The sequence below is a fragment of the Corvus kubaryi genome, unplaced genomic scaffold (genome assembly GCF_017639235.1).
Source record: "Corvus kubaryi isolate FWS band 111438036 unplaced genomic scaffold, C.kubaryi_AGA036_p1.0 69, whole genome shotgun sequence".
In the NCBI taxonomy this organism is placed as follows: Eukaryota; Metazoa; Chordata; class Aves; order Passeriformes; family Corvidae; genus Corvus; species Corvus kubaryi.
This window is the reverse complement of record NW_024582057.1, coordinates 7,626,045-7,646,743: the sequence shown is the minus strand read 5'-3', so window position 1 is coordinate 7,646,743 and position 20,699 is coordinate 7,626,045. Positions and strand designations below refer to the sequence as shown.

At 37.1% G+C, this 20,699-nt stretch overlaps 1 protein-coding gene across 4 annotated transcripts in view; it reads left to right on the top strand.

The window, feature by feature from the left end:
- Nucleotides 1-18,681, top strand: part of CDYL (chromodomain Y like) — a 106,375-nt gene extending 87,694 nt beyond the window's left edge. For 3 of the 4 annotated variants that reach the window (XM_042049098.1, XM_042049097.1, XM_042049099.1), the window contains 5 exons: nt 7,244-7,500; nt 8,096-8,268; nt 11,263-11,473; nt 15,630-15,773; nt 16,804-18,681. In XM_042049098.1, coding sequence (XP_041905032.1) covers nt 7,244-7,500; nt 8,096-8,268; nt 11,263-11,473; nt 15,630-15,773; nt 16,804-16,962 — 944 coding nt within the window. In that variant the 3' untranslated portion in view covers nt 16,963-18,681. Of the gene's footprint in view, nt 1-7,243; nt 7,501-8,095; nt 8,269-11,262; nt 11,474-12,357; nt 12,953-15,629; nt 15,774-16,803 lie in introns of those variants that run through there. The other variant, XR_006019701.1, reaches the window with a different exon arrangement.
- Nucleotides 18,682-20,699: the final 2,018 nt, after the last annotated feature.

Genomic DNA, 20,699 nt, shown 5'->3' with positions numbered 1-20,699 from the left:
ACTTCAGAAGTTAGTGTGAAATGGCTGGGTATACTTCAAGTTTAAACCTTAGCCTATTTTGCACTAGCTTTCCTCTGTAGATGAGCCCCGAGAGATGTCCTTGCTTAACTCTCAAATTTTCGAGCATTTTGAATGAATGCTGGGGTATCATAACCTGCAGCTCCAAAAATATCAAGATAGAAGAGTTTTCCCTTATGAAATGTTCCCAGTATTAAAGGACCTCAAAAAGAAGTCTGGAACCTGGGAAGGGCTTTTCTTATTTACTTACTAGTGAAAAAAAGAAATGAAACTAACTCCTTGCTTCCCACATCAAATACTTTGGTGCATGCTACCCTGAAATCTGGCTGGGATTTCTTGACTGGAATAATACAGGAGGCTTTAAATTTTAAAATTAATTCCTAAATTTTTAATTTAGTTTTTTTTTTTTTTACAGCCATCTAAAATGGTGAGAAAGTCATGTGCACTGTTTTCAATTTATTAGTAGCATCTTAACTATAGATTCAGTGGAAGACAAGTCACTCCAAAATGAGGCTAAAGCTGCAGTGGAAGGGGAAAGGAGAACAGTTCTAATTTATCTTGATGCATCATATAGGAGAAAGAGAGTTTGCTTACCTGAGGAGTGTTTGTTTCTCTATTTTTGATGAAATAATAAGAAAAGGAGATGTATTTGGAAAACCTTTTGGATTTGTTAGGAGGAGGACATTTTCTTTCCACTGTGAGACTGTGGAAAGTTTACTTAATACATTAGTTCCTCTTCAGAGACAATAAAACTTAATCATACTCCTTAAAAGATACGTTGACAATTTATGTATTATTAATGTTATCCTTGTTGGTTTTATGAGCATGGTCTTAAGAAATCTTAGGTCTAGTGTTTTGTTATTTCCATTTTTTAACATATGTAATTTTTTTTTAATTCTACTTACATGATATAAAACCATCAGGAGAAGGTAAACCTGTTTAACTCAAGGGTGAAGAAATACCATTTTCTCTTGTATTGTTGCCCACTTCCAGTTATAGAATATAATGTTCTGATTAGTTGCATTTTTGGTTGGCATTATGAGTTTATCTTTGCATGGATGCTTATGCTCTGAGAAGGAAAGACATTCAAAAGCAAAAATAATTAAATAGCCTATAACCTACTAAAGTCCAATATGACCAGTAATGCTGCCCTACTCATATATTGAAATAACATAGATATATATTTGATGCTCTAAGTAATCAAAGAAACAGAGAAAACTATCTACACAAGGGGAAGAAAAGGCTGCTGTAGACCATATAACTCTAAATGTGACATGGCAGTCAAGATTAAAAGCTAGTTTAAGGTGGAAAAACTTGAAAAATCGAGTAGAGAAATATTACTGGGATACATGTGTGTTTTTCTCTTCTCATGTTGATTTCGTCCCCAACAGCAGTGTCCTGTAAGAAATGTAGGTTTAATAGGAGCAATGTTTCCAAGTGACATTTACAATTAACACCTATACAAAATACATGGAAAAGAGTGGGAATTAAACAGCATGAGAAAAGGACTTTCTAGGAGTTGAAGGTAGACGTTGACAATCAAACCTGCCAGCCACTGCACAACTGTTTGCTGCTGAGTTGTAGTTTTCTATTGCTGATGTTCCACCAAGTTCTAACATCATAATTTCCCAGTTAATCTGTTCTTAAAACCTACAGTCCTTGTTGTATTGAAATGTGACATGTTTGCAAAAACAGAACGTGGCTGAAGAACATCTAATGGTTCCCTGCATAACTATTTCATTGAAACAGAATCAAAGGTGGTTAACTTTATTTAGAAAGGATGATGTTACAGCACTCAAACACTCCCTCCCTCCCCACAGTAAGAGTTTTGAGGAGGGTATCTGCAGCAGGGCATGGCAGTGATCATCAGCCTATAATTTGAAGAAATATTGTCCTTTGCTCCCCCCATCTCCTTCAAGGCATCTTTGGGGATGCCCATTCTAATGCTGGGATATGCACAACTTATTGCTGGTTGCACTGTTGGTTTGTGCTCTGTATTAATGTAACACCATATTCTGGAAGGAATTAACTGAAGTTACATGTTTCTTATGTAAGTGACCAGCACAGTCTGAACCCTCTTTCAGAAACACAGAGCAAATCAGCATTTTAGGTGAAATGTACAATAAATTGAGACTTCTTTTTCTTGCAAATATTTATAGTGACATTTCAAACTAAGTGGAACTTTTGTTTGATTTGAAAATATGCTATTAATATGCATACTCAGACAAAAACACAGGCGCATACATAGGAGGTTTAGAACCCTCAGTTTTAGTTTCTCTAGTCTGTGCCAATACACTACAATTCCAAGATATTTTTTGTGTAATTGCTGAAGAAGAAGTGGAAAAAATACTGGAAACTCTTCTGTATTATGTTTGCATTGTGGTATCGCTGTCTGGAATTCCTGTCTCATGTGAAATGTTTGATGTAGTGCAGAGTTAAGACTGGAAAAGCTTAACAGTGTTTACAGTTAGAGATTGCTAATACATATGAACGTGTAACAAAACACCTCTGTTTGTAGGCAAAAATTAAATGTGAGGCAACCTGCACTGGACAACTAATGTTGAATTCTTGTGGATTATATATACAGGATGCAATGAAAAAGTGAAAGTATAGAAAGGACTTAGGGAAAAAATGTAACTTACTTCTAGCACCAGTTTTAAATAATTTTTTTTTTTTCATTGAAAATTCAAGTTGTTTTTTCAATCAGTTTTCCAGATCATATTGTTCCCTGTCTGGTACTTGAGTTGTAGTCAGTTACAGTTGCAGTTTTATTTTCGCAGTTAACACTTTAAGACATTGCTGCTGCTGGTGTTTGTTCATTTGCTTATTTAAGTGGGATGCTTCTCATTAACCCCTTCATCACTCAGTGTAGGAAAGGACATAAGTGGTGCAGGATGGTACAGGAAAGACATGAGAGTTCCTGAAGCTCCTTGTGAACTCTGCAGGCTTCTTTGAAAATACTAAGTGATTTCATGTTTAAAATGAGAGCTGACTTTGAGTGCAGATGGATGCCAGGCATTGAGGATGGGGACGAAACAGGCTTACATACCAAACTGTGCCTATAGAAAAACATAAAACAGTAACTGATTCCTGGCTATATGTTGCTGCTCAGGAAAAGGGCATTGGGTTTGTTTTGGGTGGTTTTTTGCAAGCATCTGTTCAGTGGTAGTTTAAAAAAAAAAACAAACCCCATATTGAATATTGTGTCCCATTTTGGGCCCTGTTCCAAGAGTTAGTAGAAGAGGAAGAAGCATGGAGAAGAATGGCAGCCTTGGACTGGCTTCTGGAAGAAGGAAAGGGAAATAAGGTTGGTGCTAGTCAATCTGGAGAAAGGGCTGTGATGAAAGGGATGAAGAAAGCCAACATGTATGTTCCAGAACTTGCCGCCAAGAGATACTTTGGAAGACAAACCCATAGTGGTTTCAAAAGTAAATTGGACAATCCCATGGGGAAGAAGAATTTAATTACATGGGGTTTGGAGCAGCCTATGATTCTGGGCATGCAAATTTTTGTAATTGCTAAGTATCTAGTGGCTGCAGTTAAAGAAAATACTCAGACAGTATTGTTCACACCTCCCATGTTCTTGTGCTTGTTCCTTAGGCATCTATGCTAAGCCTTTCAGAAACAGCATACTCTCTCAGTCAAACCTTTGAATTAAGAGCACCAACACGTGTACCCAAAGAAGCATGCAAAAAAAGCTTGGCTGGTTTTAGAACATCTCTTTGGATGTGTCCCAGTATTGTTGCAGGGAGGGGAGTATTTGTATTCAAGGTTTGCTATGTAAGCTAAACTGAACTTCTCAGTAATAGTGAGGCATGAATATCTTTGAGAGGTGCTCAGGATTTTAATTTTGGATTGTTGTGAAGTTGAGTGTAACTTGTTTTGTTTTTAACAAAAACATCTTTGTGATGCCCCTTTTCCAAAACCAACCAGTGTTTTGTGTCTGTCTTCCTTTGGATAAGACCAGTTCCTTTCTTATCTGTTGCTCATAGCTTTAGTTTTTTTCCCTCCGAGGGCAGTTGCATGAAATTGCTGACTGTTACCAGGTTTTGGTCAGCAGCTGCAAGACAAAGTAGTCCTCTTAAATTCCTTTTGCATCTGTATAGTGAAGCTTTGGCTTTGTCCAGTAGTAGTACTGTCTTCAGCTCTGAGATCACATTGTTAACAGTTTGCAGGTGGAAAGGTTTTTATATAACTATAAGCTGTTTTTTATGCCTTAAACAAACAGTTCTTCATTAGTTGACAATATTCAGGGTAAACTGCCTTTCTTCCAAGTCCTTACTTATTTTTGGAAGCTCAGTTTGAAAGGAGAGAGCTGTGATGTTTTATCTGTGATATACCATCTCCATTAATGTCTCAAAATGCAGAACTGCTTCTGGTTTGTTACAAAACACTATTTTAAAATATTAAAATATAGTTGTAATTATCCTGAAGATAAATAACCTTAATGCAAAGTTTTCATGTGAGGAAATCTATGCCAATACAGTTAACTCTCAATTGCACTTTTTTATTTTTGTCCCTATTTGCTGCGACGCGTGTTCAAGACTGAGCAGCAAAACCACCTTTGCCTGTGTACTTACAAATGAAGTATTGCTTTATGTCTCTGAATTGTCTCTTCGCTTCCAAGGACCAAATGCCAAGAGAAATAGGCCCTGTGCTGTCAGGTATACAGGGTCCCAAACTTCCACTGGTAATGACAAACATTAACAAACATGTTTTAACTCTTTCAGTGCCGTTTTCTGATCTGTGCTGGCTGGCTGAGTCTCCCTGTGCAGAGTTATGGTTTCTAAAGCTGACAGATTTTTTATTCCAGTCTAAGTATCCTAGAAGTGTGTTTACATGATTGGAAAGAGGAGACTTCTTCCTCTGAATTGCAGCTGTCCCTTGCTTGTGGTTTGAAACTCCCAACTATTGATAAGTGTAGACAGGGTTTATATAATAAATCAGAAGGTCTCTTGCTAGTTCAGTAAGCACAAAAATTGGCCTGTGGTGTTTACATCTTGATCTCTGTTGCCAGAAGTTTTGTCTCTCAAAGTATATAATCATTGCCTCTTGCATCTCAAAAGTAATTTTCTGGTATTTGCGTATGTCTTTGGAAGTATGAGTCGTGGGAAAATACAGGCTCAAAGGTCTTGCACAAGTTTACTGACTCCTTGTTTTGGCTTAGTCTAGTCTGTGCTGCTCTCCCAGTTCTCCACATTTTTTACTATGGCTAGGACAAAAGACGTAAAAAACTTTGATCAGGGCTTAAAAATCAGAGGCGATTTCAGTTGTTTAAATTTACATTTCCTATGGAAAACCAAGCCAGTGATACCTTTTCATCTTGTGTTCCTAATGAAATATGGGGCAACATTGGTGTTCCTGCAAATTCCCTTTGAAGAGAATTCTTTTAAAGGAATGTAATTGCCATAATATGGTTTACAGGGGGAAAAAATTGAAAGCATTCCTCATCAAATTAATATTTAGTATACACCGATTTTTTTATTTATTCTACTGAAATGAAAAAAGAATTCTATAAGCCATAGAAAATTTGGGAATAAATGTGACATTTTTGTGACAATATAGTCATTTTCCGTTTCATTTTGTTCATCTTTGTCTCTAAAACTGATCACAAACTGAATACAGTTTCTTACTCTTCACTTTAAACAACTAAAAAATTCTGAGTTGTCTTTAATTTCTTCACAAAAAGTGAGATGGTGAGAGGATTAAATCACTAATACAACAAGGAAGACCTTAAAAAGTAGAATAAAATCTTTTTATTGTATAGATCCTTAAATAGACAACTTGCCTCATTAATCATAAAGTATTAATAATAAAATATTTATTTTAAAATATTTGATATAAAAACTTCATTTATATCCAGAGACAGTCTCTGCAATGTAAGTAGGAAAATGTATAATGTTCTAAATTTTAATTAAATTTAGTATCTTTTCTTATTGTGTCTCTCATACTTCATATGTGTCAAAGTAAGCAGCACTTGAATACAGTGGAAATATCGAGATATTGGATATTCGTGTTACTTAAGTGAGCCTCTTTAAAGTCTTCATTGGGCCCACAAGTATTTGAAATATGTTGTAGTTAAAATTTGAAATAATTTAATTTTAAAATATAACTTTTTCAGAAAGGTATGACAAATTACAATAATATTTAATTAATAGCTTACTTATACATGGTATAACTCTACTTCTTAAGACATCGTATGCATGATGTTCTGAAGTACCCATTCGTGAGATATGGGCAGTGGCTTTCCCAGAAGATTTTAGTCTCAGAGCTCAATTTTCAAGAAAAGTCTTTCAAAACTTTACTGTCTTGGACTCTAACACACCTTCCCAATATTTTTAACCCTCCTGTCCTATGCACACTCCATTACTTTAGTATGACAAATTCTGTGAAGATTTCGCATGGAGGCCTAAACATGCATTATAGATCCAGTATGTTCTCCTGTTTTCTCTAATGAATGGTAATTATTTGGTATTATGTTTCTAATGAGGACTACAGAAAAACCTGTCCCTTCTGTGACATGAGGAATGGCCTGTTTACTTGTATGCCTTCAAACTCTCTCTGTGTAAGGGACTGGGAACAAGACCAGCAAAACTTAATTGTCTATTTGCCAATTCCAATAGCAAAAAATGTTTAACACGAGAAGATCTCATTGTCTATGAATCCATTAAAATATCCCCCACTGCATGGGTCTTGTGATCCTCTCAAAGAAGGATAGTCTGTATTTCTTCATTTCCATTTTTCTTTAAAGACTATTATACTTTTTATGATCTTTTCAATCAAGTTCTTTATTTGGTTTCTTCTAAGTGTCTTTTTCTTCTTTACAATAACTTCTGATGTTTGAAACAAAAGGCTTTTGCTTTGTCTTAGCAATGTTGATGCTGTTAAATGACTTTAAAATGTTGGAAAGGGAGAAAGCAGACTGTTAACCTACTGAAGTGTGTTGGTATTAGGAACCTTAAATATACTTTTCTCCCCCTGTTGTATATGACAGTTGGTCTGTTTGGCTTGTTCTAAATGTATATTCTCAAAATCATAAAATTAATTTCTCAAATCCCTTTGTCACTTCAATTCTGCACTGTGCACAGTGTCTATTTCAGTAACTTCCAGGGGACTGAGTTTCATGTTTACTGTGTGTTCTATATGAGTTGCATGTTTTCATGTGTTTAGTAGGGATTTTGAGATGCTAATCAAACGTAATTATTCTTGTTTAAACTATTTCCAGGTACACCCACCTTTATGGAAGCATTAGCAGCCAATGGTACAACCAATATCCAGACATCTGTAGCAGGAGTGACAGCCAGCAAACGAAGGTTCATTGATGACAGGAGGGATCAACCATTTGATAAAAGGCTACGTTTCAGTGTGAGACAAACGGAGAGCGCGTACCGGTACAGAGACATTGTTGTCAGGAAACAAGATGGATTCACACACATTTTGCTATCAACGAAATCATCTGAAAATAATTCATTAAATCCAGAGGTCAGAACAATTCTGATTTTGGGAGGGGAAGGGGGTTTGAAGTACTTGCCTCATTTCTGCCTGTTATTCAGGCACAAATGTACATAAAACATGATACAGGTTCTTACTTGCGAGATGTTATATGTACAGTTGACTTTGTGTGTAATTCATTTGCATTTAAGAACTCTTATCTGACCATGTTGATGTGTATTGGCTTTTTTAAGATGTGCAGTGATTTACAAAGTGCAACTTGAAAAAAGATTTAGCCTCAATTAAGGTTCTTTTTTTTTCTGTACTGGTTGCATATGCCATCTGCTGTCCAAATTACAGAAATGCTGAATGAATGCTTTAGTTACAGATTACATCTAATAGATCTTTCCTTAATGATTTAATTATCTTTGTCTAATTACATTTTTGAAATGCAAAGCTTCTAATACGTTAACTTCCTTTTTTTTGGATAATGAAGAAAGTTAACTTTTCTAATATGATGGTTGAGTGGATCCTAAGGAAAAATTAAAGATGTTGAAGGGTCTCATGGGGGGAGGAAGGGAAAAGAACAACATGCTACTTTGTAATGAGGGATTAAAATTATTCTTATGAAATTTTTATTTTTCAGGTAATGAAGGAAGTCCAAAGTGCACTGAACACAGCAGCTGCAGATGACAGTAAACTTGTGCTGTTCAGTGCAGTTGGTAGCATTTTCTGCTGTGGTCTTGATTTTATTTATTTTATACGACGTTTAACAGATGATAGAAAAAAGGAAAGCACTAAGATGGCAGAAGCTATTAGGTATGTATGATTATCTTCAGTCATCTGGTGGGTGTTCTTCATCGTGTGGCCTGGCTTGTTCTATCTTTATTTCAAAAACCTCTTATTCAAAAAGATCTCAGACATTTACCTGTTACATTATAGCGTGCAGCACTTCTTTATGCTCCCTGTGCCTTTCTATTTGGGTTGTCATTTCATGCATTTTTAATTTTAAAATCTAACTGTGAATACTGGGAGTATTGTAATACTCCTCCAGTTAAAACCAATATTAAAATACTCCAATAGCCATAGGGTTTCAGGAAAACAAATTCAATACACCAAAATTCAAGATGTGTATTGAATGAGTAAATTGATGTAGTACATTCAGAGCAGTGGAATGATGGATATTTTAGAGGAGTAGACTAATACTGGTGATCATCATCCCAACACTACGTACCAAACCTAACATTTGAACACAATAAGCTGAACTACTACTAAGTAGAAGGAAATGTATGGGAAAAAAGTATCGATCTTGGAGACATGTTTTAACAGTACAAAAAGTACCTACCATTTGAGCACTGGTTTTGAGGTCCTTGTCTCTTGCATGCTTCCAGAGTATCTATATTCTTTCGAGCCCTGTCTTCTGTTGTTGTTATCAATGGTCATGTTTCTAAAAAAAGGCCGTGGACATGTAAATCCTGTTTCATTGGAGGAACAGTTGATTCATAAAGATGATTATAGTTGTTTTGATCAAAGGAAATTCTTCAGTCATTTCATGTAAAAATTGCTCATGCAGTGACTTCAGATGTGGCCAGAAGCTCCTAGCACTGAGCTTCTAGCACTATTTTAATTTGGGCCCTTCCAGAAACTTGATTTTTCACCTAATATTCGTTGTTAATAAAATGGGCAAAGGTAACTTAAAAGACCTATGAACACACCCCCTCCCTTTCAAATAAGGTATTTTTCATGTGGTAGATAGTTGTCTCTGGGATATTCAGACACGATTAAAATTAACTTAAGTCTCTGGATGGGATGTTTGTATGATGACTTGCATGAGATGGTTCCAGGTTTGGGTTTTGTTTTTTTGGGTTTTTTTTGCATTTAGCTATTTCGGTTCATTAGAATGAGGTAAGAAGCAGTGTGATAACCTTTAGTGCTGAATGCAATATAGTAAAATTGTCCTGTTTTGCAGAAATATGAAAATATGTAACACAGGGAGCAAACTTTTAAAATCACCTGTGTATGTATTCATACACACATGACTGTTTTTTCCTAAGAAGCTCTTGGAGGCATTACTGTTTGAGAACAGAGAAGCATCCATTTTTTGTGGGTACTGGAATGAATTGTCAATTTTGTTGACAATGAGGATGAGATTATGCATATGTCACTTAATAGCGTAGGACCCAGAGTATTATTACCAACCAAAAGAAGGGAGATGAGGAGGAGAAGTTTACAGGTGTGTGATATGTGGTAACAGATCTCTACTATATATGTTTGTACATCATTTTAAAAAGCAGATTTATTTGTTAAGAAAAGCTCCTCGTGGAAAATCATTAATGCTTTGCCTGTCTTCATTTATACCTTATTGCTGTCACTTAAAAACACAGGTAAATACCTTACACCAATGCTATATGTGAGGACCAGGCAGGGCTGTGCCACAGTTGTGGTGCCCAGAGGTGAAGAAAGGCTGCAGACATATCTGGGAGAGCTGTGAGGCACGTGAATGTACCAAAAGTGCCTTATCAGCTGATGCTTGTAGGGGGGTGTTAAATCTGCACCTGCTCAACTATGGTGATGTGTTGAGCTGGGAGCAATGCTAGGCTTTTACAGAATCAGAAGATGGCTGAGGTTGGAAGGGACTTTGCAGGTCATCTTGTTCATCCTGCTCAAGCAAGGTCACCTAGAGCAGGTTGGCCAGGACCATTTCCTGGTTTTTTTTAATATCTCCCAAGACTCAGAGTCCATGACCTTGCTGGCTGCTTGTTTGGTCACCCTCACAGTAAGAAAGGGTTTCCTACTGTTCAGAGGGAACCTCCCATGTTTCAGTTTGTGCCCACTGCTTCAATAGTCACCACTGAAAAGAGCCTGGCTCTGTTCTCTTTGCATCGCCTTTCAGGTACTTACACACATTGATGACATCTCCCTGAGGAGAGCTGGGCTGAACAGGCCCAGCTCACTCAGTCCCTGGGTCACCTTGATGGCCCTTTGCTAGACCATCTGGAGTGTCTCCTTCACTGAGGAGCCCATAAGGACACTAGGGGTGAGCAGAGGGGCAGGATTGACTCTTACAACCTCCAGACAACATTCCTCCTAGAGCAGCACAGGATACCACTGGCCTGCTTTGCCACAAAGGCACACTGCTGCCTCAAGTTCAGCTTGGTGTCCGCTGGGAACCCCAGCTCAATTTCTGCCAAGCTGCTTTCTGGCTTGGCTTCCAGCATACATTGGTGCCTGGGGTTGTTCCTCCCCAGGCACAGTGCTTTGCACTTCCCTTTATTGAGCTTTGGGAGGTTCCTGTCAGCTCATTTCTCCAGCCTGCCAAGGTCCCTCTGGATGGCAGCACAATCCTCTGGTGTATCATCAGCCTGGTTTTGTATCCTGACCAGACTTGCTGAGGATACGCTCTGTGCCATCAATCAAATCATCAGGGAAGCTGTTGAACGGTGCTGGAGCCATCACTGACCCTGAGGGGTGCAACACTTAAATTACTGGCCTGTGCTGTGAGTCACCACCCTCCGGGCCAGCCATTCAGACATTTTTCAGCCCACCTCACTGTCTGCTCATCCAGCTCATACCTCAACAGCTTGACTAGGAAACTCTTATGAGAGACAGTGCTGAAAGCCTCACTCTGAACTGTGTAGATGATATCCACCCCTCTCCCCTCATCCACCAAATGACCACCTCATTGTGGAAGGTTATCAGGTTGGGTTTGAAAGTGATGTTATTGTGGAGATGAATTATTATGGAGTTTTCAAGGGCTGGTGTATTTTACACTCTCGATATATGTAGTGAGCACATGTTTCTGTTTCTCTTCAGGAATTTTGTGAATACTTTTATTCAGTTTAAGAAGCCTATCATTGTAGCAGTAAATGGCCCAGCCATTGGACTTGGAGCATCTATATTGCCTCTGTGTGACGTGGTTTGGGCCAACGAGAAGGCTTGGTTTCAGACACCATACACTACTTTTGGACAAAGTCCAGATGGATGTTCATCCCTTACATTCCCACGGATAATGGGCCTGGCTTCTGTAAGTAGCTTGCAGGGTAGGGGCTGGCAGCTTCACAATTCAGTTGTGATAATTTATCCAGTGTGATTTCAAGACTTTTTGCCTTGCTATGTTGTCTTTTTCTTAATTTTTTTCTTTCTCTCATGAAAACCTTTCATGAGAGGCCACTCTTTATAGCTTTTCTGCTCCATGCTCTTGCAACTTAGTCTGCACCTGCATGCACGGAACAGAAAGCAGGCACGGGGCTTAATCCCACCTTTGGCCCTAATGGTGTCAGAAGGGTGATGTCCTGTGTACCAAGACACACCTCCCCTGCTGTGCCTCGTGAGGAGCAGCCGTGGGTGTCTTGCATTCAGCACAGCACCAGTGTGACACTCGGTGTCACTGCACTGCACAGCGCTGTGGCACCAGCCAGAAGCAGTCTTTTGCCAGTATGCAAATAAGTATTTTGGCTTCCATGCACTCCTAATAAAAAACTATTTAAGAATCTCTTACTTACGTTGTTTTCAGTTGCTTAGTGGTTTTTCAAGCTGTGTTCTTTGAAAATTTAGACCTACATCCCATTCCAGTTTGGACAGTGTGAAACAAGTGCTTGTGGCCACACACCTTTTTTCCAAAATTGCTGTTTATTATAAAAGCCATTTTTTTCACTGTAGGTATTTATTAATTTAAAAATATGCATTTCAATATATTAAAACACCAGTTTTAGAAGATCTAATAGCTAATTGTGTCATGTCTGGATTTAGTTATTAGAAGAGAACAGAAAAGGTAACTAAAATAGATTAACAGTTATAAGAGTATCTTTAATATCTTAGCATGTTTCAAACTACTGATTGTTCCTTTCCCTTTTTATTTGGCCATCCATCTATTCATCCATCCATTCCATCCATCCTTGTCCTTTAAAGACTTGTGGTTGTTACTTTTCATTTCTTTAGAAGTTGTACAAAAAACATGAGCTCTTCCCTAGTGTACTCTTTCATGTGTGTTTGTGAATGCTCTCATTCTTAAATATAAAGATTTAAATTGAAAGCTTCCAGTGGTAACAATTCCATAATGATCAGTGAAAAAAGGGAAAGAAATCCACTGTTTTTTTACTATCCTTGGCTCTCTGCAGCATAGCAGTGTGTCAGTGGGACAAAGCTGAACTTTACTCAGCACATTTCATGAAATATGTTCAGAATCCATACTGAAGACTTTGATAAAGAAGCATGCTTTTTGTCTGTAAAAGAGAGAGAGAGCGAAGTCAGCAGGAAGATGTTATGAGTGAAATGCAAAACATTCAGGGGAAAAAAGTATACAAAACAAAGAATTAAGGCCTCTGTATGCATCATAACGTTTCCTACAAATGTATCAATTCAGCAGCAGTAGTGCCACCCCTAACTGTTGTTAAGCCAGACTTACAATGCAATGTTGTTAGCTGCAGCTATGTAAAAATCTTCCCTTGCAAGATTGCTGGAAATATCTTCCCTGTGGGGTCACTCACCTTCTGTGGGTGAGCAGGTGTGTATGTCATGGATGAGTTTCTTTTTTCACAAACATTTTCAGCTGTGGGCTCATTACAAGAAATTTCAAGCCCAAACTTTAGGATTCAAAACTGATACCATCTTAGAAACACCAAGAATTTTAGAAGTGTTCTCAAACTTGACTTCTGAGTTTTGTAAATAATCCGTAATAGACATTAAGGTGATGTCTGTATGGGGAGATGTTACTGTGTATTTGCCATGGAGTTCTTTCTCTGGTTGTCTGGTCTGAGATAGAAAGCACAGGAGCTGTGTGATCACACATCACACACTGGGTTTCCCTGCCTATCCCCAGCACACATGGCAGTATTTCTTATGCTTTTCTGTCAGTCACGAGGGATACACGTTTCCATAGTGCCTGTAGTCCACATCACAGCCAGGATCTAGGGTGGTTCAGAGGCCAGCTGCCTCCTGATCATAGTGCAAGAGAGCTGAAATGCTCCATGGCCCCTGGTGCCTGTGGGCTTGCACAGCAGGACCCTGGTGAGCCTCAAAGCCCTCACTGGAAGAGAGTCCCAGTGAAGTTCCTCTATGGAAGGAGACATTTTCTACTCAAAGTAGAAAATGAAGGTTGCGAATGAGAATCCTATATTAGTGAAGTATTTTTATCATCCTCATTTCTATTGCTGTAGTGTATTTCTTGGAAAGTCACCACCGAGTGTGTTAATTTTTACGGCAGGTACAAAGCATGATTACGATTAAAGCTTGTTCAGCAGTGGGTCTCCAGCATATGTTGTGTATAGATCAAAAGTGGAGATGCCAGAGCAAGACATTTCCCTTCAAAACCTGTCAAGTGAGAACATTAATGGGAATGCTCATTTCTTGTGAGACTTTATGCTAATGCTGTGTTACAGCTGGCATAAATAAGATAACTGCACCCTTCTTGCTTATGGTGTTTCATGTTCAGGAGAACTCAGTGGTTGCAACTAAGTTGTAGGGGAAGAATGGTTTTCTAGCATTCATTTTTATCCTTGCAAAAATACATGTGAAGATAAATGTAGACCTGACCACCTGGCTTAAATGTTTGCCTTTCCTAGCTACTAGTTAGATTGACTTCACATTTTGATCTTTCATAGAAATGTTGTGGTTTTTTCAATTATTTTGGAAGAATGCTTTTTCCCCAACTGCATAGGAAAAAGGATTCCTTTTTTAGACAACCATGTGTACATCTCTGATTTTTAGCTAGTATTTCAGGTTATTACTATTCACACACATTCTGGAAAATGAGAAAGAATGGTTAATGAACCTTGTGTTTTTGATTTTGTGTTCACAGAAGGTAGAACTATAAGGTATAGAATTTGATCATAGTGCAAGAGATTCAGGTTTTCATAAACTAATATATGTGAATCACAGCTTTCCATAGTAACTGTGAAAGATGTGCTGATGGTAAAATCAAAGTAAAATGTGCTAGGAAACTGGTTGGGTTTTTCTTGCATTCCTAATGGACTGGCAGTCAGGAAGCAAACTGCCAGTAGGACCCAGACTTTGTATTTCATTACAAAGGAACTAATAAGAGACTGCAGAGTTTCCAAATTGCTTCATGTGTAAAATGGCGATACCAAGAACGTGGTACTACAGTAAATAATTATTTATTAAGTTAATAATTAATTATTTGACAACCTTAAATCAAAGTTGCTGAAATTAATAATTATTTGAGAGCCTGAAATCAAAGTTGCTGAAATAATTACCAAAATTTCCTGTATTAGAAAACATTTAAAAACTCAGAATTTTTCCCTCAAAAGTGTTACACCTGTCAGGTTTGTGTTTTAGAACAGCCTTATTTCCTATATTTCAAGAGGCAATAATGGGTTTGTTGTATTTTTCAGTGGGAATAAGTAATTAAGAATCAATAATACTGATTTTTTTTTTTTGAGGTTGGCTATTACTCTGACTTTTTAATTTCCACTGGCTGTTTTCATGCAAATGTCACTGCAAACAAAATTTAACTGTATAAGAAACTTCACTAATGCTAAAATTAAAGTGGTTGTAGGACAAAGCTTTAATGGGGAAATTGGTAAATAGTGAAGTGCATGATAATTACAAATCAAAAACATTTACAGAACTAGAGAGAGCATCTTGTTGCATAGAATATAGTACATGATTCTGTACCTTTAAACCATGTGCAAGTTCTTTTAAATACTGGGGGTTTTTAATAAGACTACTATATCAGATTCTGAAAGGATTTATGAGTTCAGTATTGGACTCTTGAATAAAATGTGAACGTTTACTTTCTATGAATTTGGTCAGAAATTGGAATACATCATTATAAAGGGTAAGATGATGTATTCAGTGCTGTTGTACAAATTTGCCAGGCATTATAATCTATTCCCACATAAACAGATAACCAAGTCAGCAATACTGCAAGAAAGCCAGAGCTGACAAACATTCACAGCCAGGAAATGACAAAAGACATTTTCACACTTAACCCTTAATCATAGACATCCACATTTCAATAACTACTGCCCTGGTACTGGTCAACAACATGGACCAACCAGCTGTAGGCCAGTATTTTTCTTTGTTTAATTAAAATTTGGAAGAGCTGTAATAAAACTATTTCAAAGAGTGCAGGCATTTTTCTTATTTGTTTTGAACATTTTTCCTTTGATGAGTTTTGTCTCATTACATTTCATACCAGAAGTAACTTTTTATCCCTTCAGGCCAATGAAATGTTGTTCAGTGGAAGGAAGTTGACAGCGCAGGAAGCTTGTGCCAAAGGACTCGTCTCCCAAGTGTTCTGGCCGGGAACATTCACACAGGAAGTAATGGTTCGAATTAAAGAACTTGTCACATGTAATTCAGTTGTAAGTTTCCTTTATCTTCTTGTATTTTTGTGATTAGATGAATAAGAGTCTAAGTAGTATTAGACTGCATCTTTTTGTCCTTGAAAAAAAAAAGAGCCTTTTCATGAAACAAGGACTGCATTATAGTGCAGCAGTGGCTTTTGACAAATTTTTGTGTATCTTTCTGGTTTGGGATTTTTTAGGGTTCTTTTTAAAGTTTCTATCTGACTCTTCTTAACTACAGTGTACTGTGGCATATGATAAGGAACATAAAGCAGCCTTGGATTTTTACAATATAATTTGGTATTAACAGAGTTGCTGAAGTCCAGCTTAGTCTAATTGACAATATAAACAGTTGCCCCAACACCTGCAGAGAAACACAGAAATCTTGAGTTAGCTTGAATTGTAATGTAAGTTACCAAGGAAAAATAATACAGTCTTTGACATTATGCTGGACTTAGTTTTATGAGTAAAGCACAGTGGTTGTGTGGCAGTTGCACAAGATAGTATCAAATGGTGGTAATTTTAACTTTCTTACAAGAAAAGGTGCAGCACAAATTAACTGTTCTGTGCATTAGAAAATTTGGATTTTAAAAGCAAATTATTCATTTTCTAAACAGAACAAACAAATGAGATTTTTTTTTCAGTGTATTTTAAGTGCTCGAGAAATCAAGATTGGCCCAGTTATTAGAGCAGTTTGGGATAATAGTATAATGATTAGCCTTCACCAATAAGGTCTTGCATTTTTCTGTAGTTGTAAAACCATGGCTTTTTTTCATAGTTATTTTATGATTTTCATTATTTTCACACTTTCATGCACTTTTAAATTGTACTGGTATAAGGTAAAGGAAATTTTGTGTGATGCTAGAAGAAAGATGACTATGAGAAACATTTCTTACAGTCATAGTATGTCCATGAATTGATAAGCTTAAGTTGATTATCAGCTTCAGGATTCATCCATATAAACCTGTTATCCACCCATAGAAGCACATGTGGTGCTCAGTGCTTAGGCAGTACTAACCCAACTCCCCCTTTTTTAATTCTGGCCTAGGTACTTGAAGAATCCAAAGCTTTAGTACGTAACATCATGAAGGTGGACTTGGAACAAGCAAACGAAAAGGAGTGTGAAGTTTTGAAGAAAATCTGGGGCTCAGCACAAGGGATGGACTCAATGTTAAAATATCTGCAGAACAGAATTGATGAATTCTGATGAGATGCCCATTGACACTGGAATTGTATTTCTTGGACATCAGGGCAAGCAAAATATGCCCATTTAAAAAAACCTTATATAAACTAACCCCTTGCTCAGCTTGGGAACAGGAGTGGACACACACCCCCTCCCCTTTTATTGTCAAGGGGTTTAAAAGTACTGTATCACTTAAATTTGAACAAAACTCCTTTCTCCCTGATTGTTACATGCAGATATATACACACACAAGTGTATGTGTGTGCATGTATCTATATATGTCTTTTATATATATATATAAATGTAATATGTGTGAGAGTGTGTATGTAGACACACACAAGCTAAAAAACAATAGAGTGCACTACCAAACATCTCTTTAAAAGCTCTAGTTTTTGTTATCTTTGGCTAGTACTGTATCAAATAGAGAATGAATTAAAAAGTGAATGGTGTTGCATTATTTTCTGTGTGGCAGGGAAGTCTGGAATAATGCTTTTCTTTTTCATGAGAATACAGAATTGAAACGGGTATTAGCCAGCCCTTGCTTTCTCTGTCCAACGAGTCAGCTTAAAGAAAAGGCACTGTCTCAGAAGAAGGTTGAAATACCTCACGTCATGGAACATTCTAAAATTTTAGGGCAACTAAACCCTACTATGCTTAAATCACACATACCCCAAAAAGAGAGTGTGCTCAGGATTAATGCTAAGGAAACACTCTGTTATTTTTTGGGGAGGAGGTATAGAGGGCTGGGAGGAAGGGGCAGGAATATGTCTGATTCTTACCCAGAAAGCATGAAGAAACCACTGTCTCTTTGGGAAAGGGAATGAAGGAGAGCTAGAGGGAAATGGAAGGGGGAAGGAAAACAAAACCAACACAAAAGCTTGTTTTGCAGTATTAGTGAATCACTGAATATCTTATGTATGAATATCCTAAGTTATAAGTTAGTTTTAGTGGGTTTTTAAAAATCCTCTCTGGGTTGTTCTTTTTTTGTTTGGTTTTTTTGTTTGTTTATTTTGGTTGGTTTTTTTTTTTTAAATAACTACGTAAGTGCTTCTGTTGCTGGGTGAAAATACTACTTTATATACAGTTTGGGTTTTGTTTTTGGTTCTTTTTTTCCTATTTGCTGGTTTAATTGATGTATTACACCAAAAATGCATTTTATGTTCATAAATTTTAGGTTCACTTAGAATATATTATTTAATAAGTTAAAACTCTTTTGGCACACTATTAAGTAAAAAAAAAAAAAAACCCTCTTTAAAAAAAAAAAAAACTACCTTATATTAGATGTTTAATGTTCTTTGTCTATGCTTTTTTATTATTTGAAATATACACTATATGCAGTATGGTGTAAAAGAGTGCCCTGTGTAAATAGATCTATTTTGCATTCCTTTCAGGAGTGGTTATTGATTCCTGACTGCAGATATCTATTATTACTTGGGTATCTGTGCTTGCAATCTTATTGAATGTATTATGAAGAATGAAAAAGAAATCAAACCTTATTTTTGTACAGTTTTGAACTTTTTACTTGGAACTGACCCACCTCCCCTTCCCAGTGGAGAGCTGTACAGTGTGTAAATCTGCCTTTACCTTGGATTGGTACAGTATTTTTGCATCTGTGGGACCTACTTCTTTGTTCTAGTAGTTTGAACTATATATAAACTGTACAATCTGTAAAGTTTTTATAGAATAAATATTCAGCTGTGAAAACTGGTTAAATAAAACTAATATTTCTTAACACATTTTAAATGTGGTTCTCTCAGAGAGTTGTCTTTTTCAAAGACATTTCCATTCTAATTTTAAAGTAAACTTGCTGGAACAGATCTTGTAAATTAGATGCTTTAATACTTATGTTTTATTTTGTTTAAAAATCTCCTAATTTCCTTCAAATTAAAACTTGAATATTAATTTATTGGTGCAAATTTTACAGAAGTTTTCTCTTACGGGAGGTAGATGGGGAAAGAAAAGAGGGAATTATTCTACTTTTAATTATTTTGTTAGAGTTCAAATGAATGTTCAGTAAACGTTTCTTTGCAATCTCTTAAAAATAGACTGTTTTCCTTACAATAGTGGGGGTTAAGTTAGAATTCCTTGGGTGAATTTGATTTTAGAATAAGATACCTTTACCTACAAGTTCTGTAATGTTGTACACTCCAATCCTTGTGGAGTTCAACTCCAATTTATATAAAGATCCCTTTTCTGGCACCTCTAAGGGCATAGTTTTCAAAAATATATCAGCTGGGGGTTTTCTATGCTTTCTTTAAACATGAAAGAGCTGTTACAGTGAAGACATTTAGAATTAAATCAGTTGAAGGTACAGGCAATTCAACTGAAAAAATAATTCTACTTCATTCATTTTTTTGTGTTGCTATCAGTTGGGCTGTTACGCTGCCTACAGTTTGCATGATGAAATGTGAATAAGTTGGTGGCTGTAAATTCCTGTCTGACTGGAAAAAGTCCTTCAGTCAGGCCACTTCCTATACACTGTCAGAACTAACTTGGCACTATTAACAAACTGTGTTCTCATGCCATAAATATTGCACACCTTTTGTCCATACACTGGACTACAGGAGTACTGTTTCTTCAGGAAAATACTGTCCCCTTCTTTTCAGTATGGGTCAGTAAATATCTTTTGATGTGTGTGAAGGTTACAGTCAAGTCTAGCTCAGTCTCTGCAAAGCCATAATAGAACAAAGGAACATTATAGACTTCTAATAACAAACAAGAAAACCTGAGAGATCATAAAAACTGACTTGAGACATTTTTAAAATGAGTGTTTTCAAGGCTTTTCTTCACAGAAGAGACAGGTTTTTGCCAAGCCTGACTCATTGCTAATGCTTGTACTGTTCTACATAAATTTGCAGTACTGCCATAGATTATCTAACCTGAAGCATCAGGTTTAGTCTCTGATGACTGCATCCAACCATAGTCACAAAAGTTCTCCCAGGCATGGGCAAACTGTGCAGCCAATGTAACTGCTAAAGCCGCACATTTGAGGTCACAGCCTCCCAGAAGTAGCAGTACTTCGAAATGGCTCTTCTGTGTTAATTCTAGTGTGAATCTGGAGGATTTTGGAGCAGCACAAATAGTTAAACCCAGGTGCAATACAAGAATATAGAAACAGTATCTTTCTAAATGAGGCCTGAGAGAACTTCCATAGGGGTATTGGGTGTTTTTTAAACAAAAAGTTTCCTGGCTTTTCCTTCTTCAGGCAGGAAGGCAAGTCTCTCCTGTTTGCATGTCAGTGTCTAGTCAATAGCTAGTAGAATTAGGAATAAGGGTACTGGAATATAAAATTCAGCCAGTTTTAGTCTTGCTCATTCCTGATCCCTGTGTCTCCTGTCAAGACTATCCATTATCCTGATTGTATCACTACTACACCATTTTCTTAATTCCTTAGGGAGCATAGAGACAACCTGTGAGGCAGCTGGCTGTGTTGGTGCTAAAATTTAAAAGTAGGACAGAAGCCTTGATAATCCAGTGTAGGAGTCCTTCCAGGACATTCAAGTTCTCTTTCTGAAATAGGCAACAGCCCAGGCACTACCCAAACCAGCAAACTGATGAGCGTTGGCCACTGGACTGCACTGAACATTAAGGCTTTCGCACAGAAGTTCTATCACATTCAAGTTTATTTTTAGAGGTAAATAAGAGAGCTTTTCTCCTGATGAGGAAATAGTAGAGACCCATGGGCTGAATGTACTTGGAGCTGTTTGAAAGGCACCTGTGTGCACTTAATCCCATCTTCTGCTGATATGTTACTTTGAGCA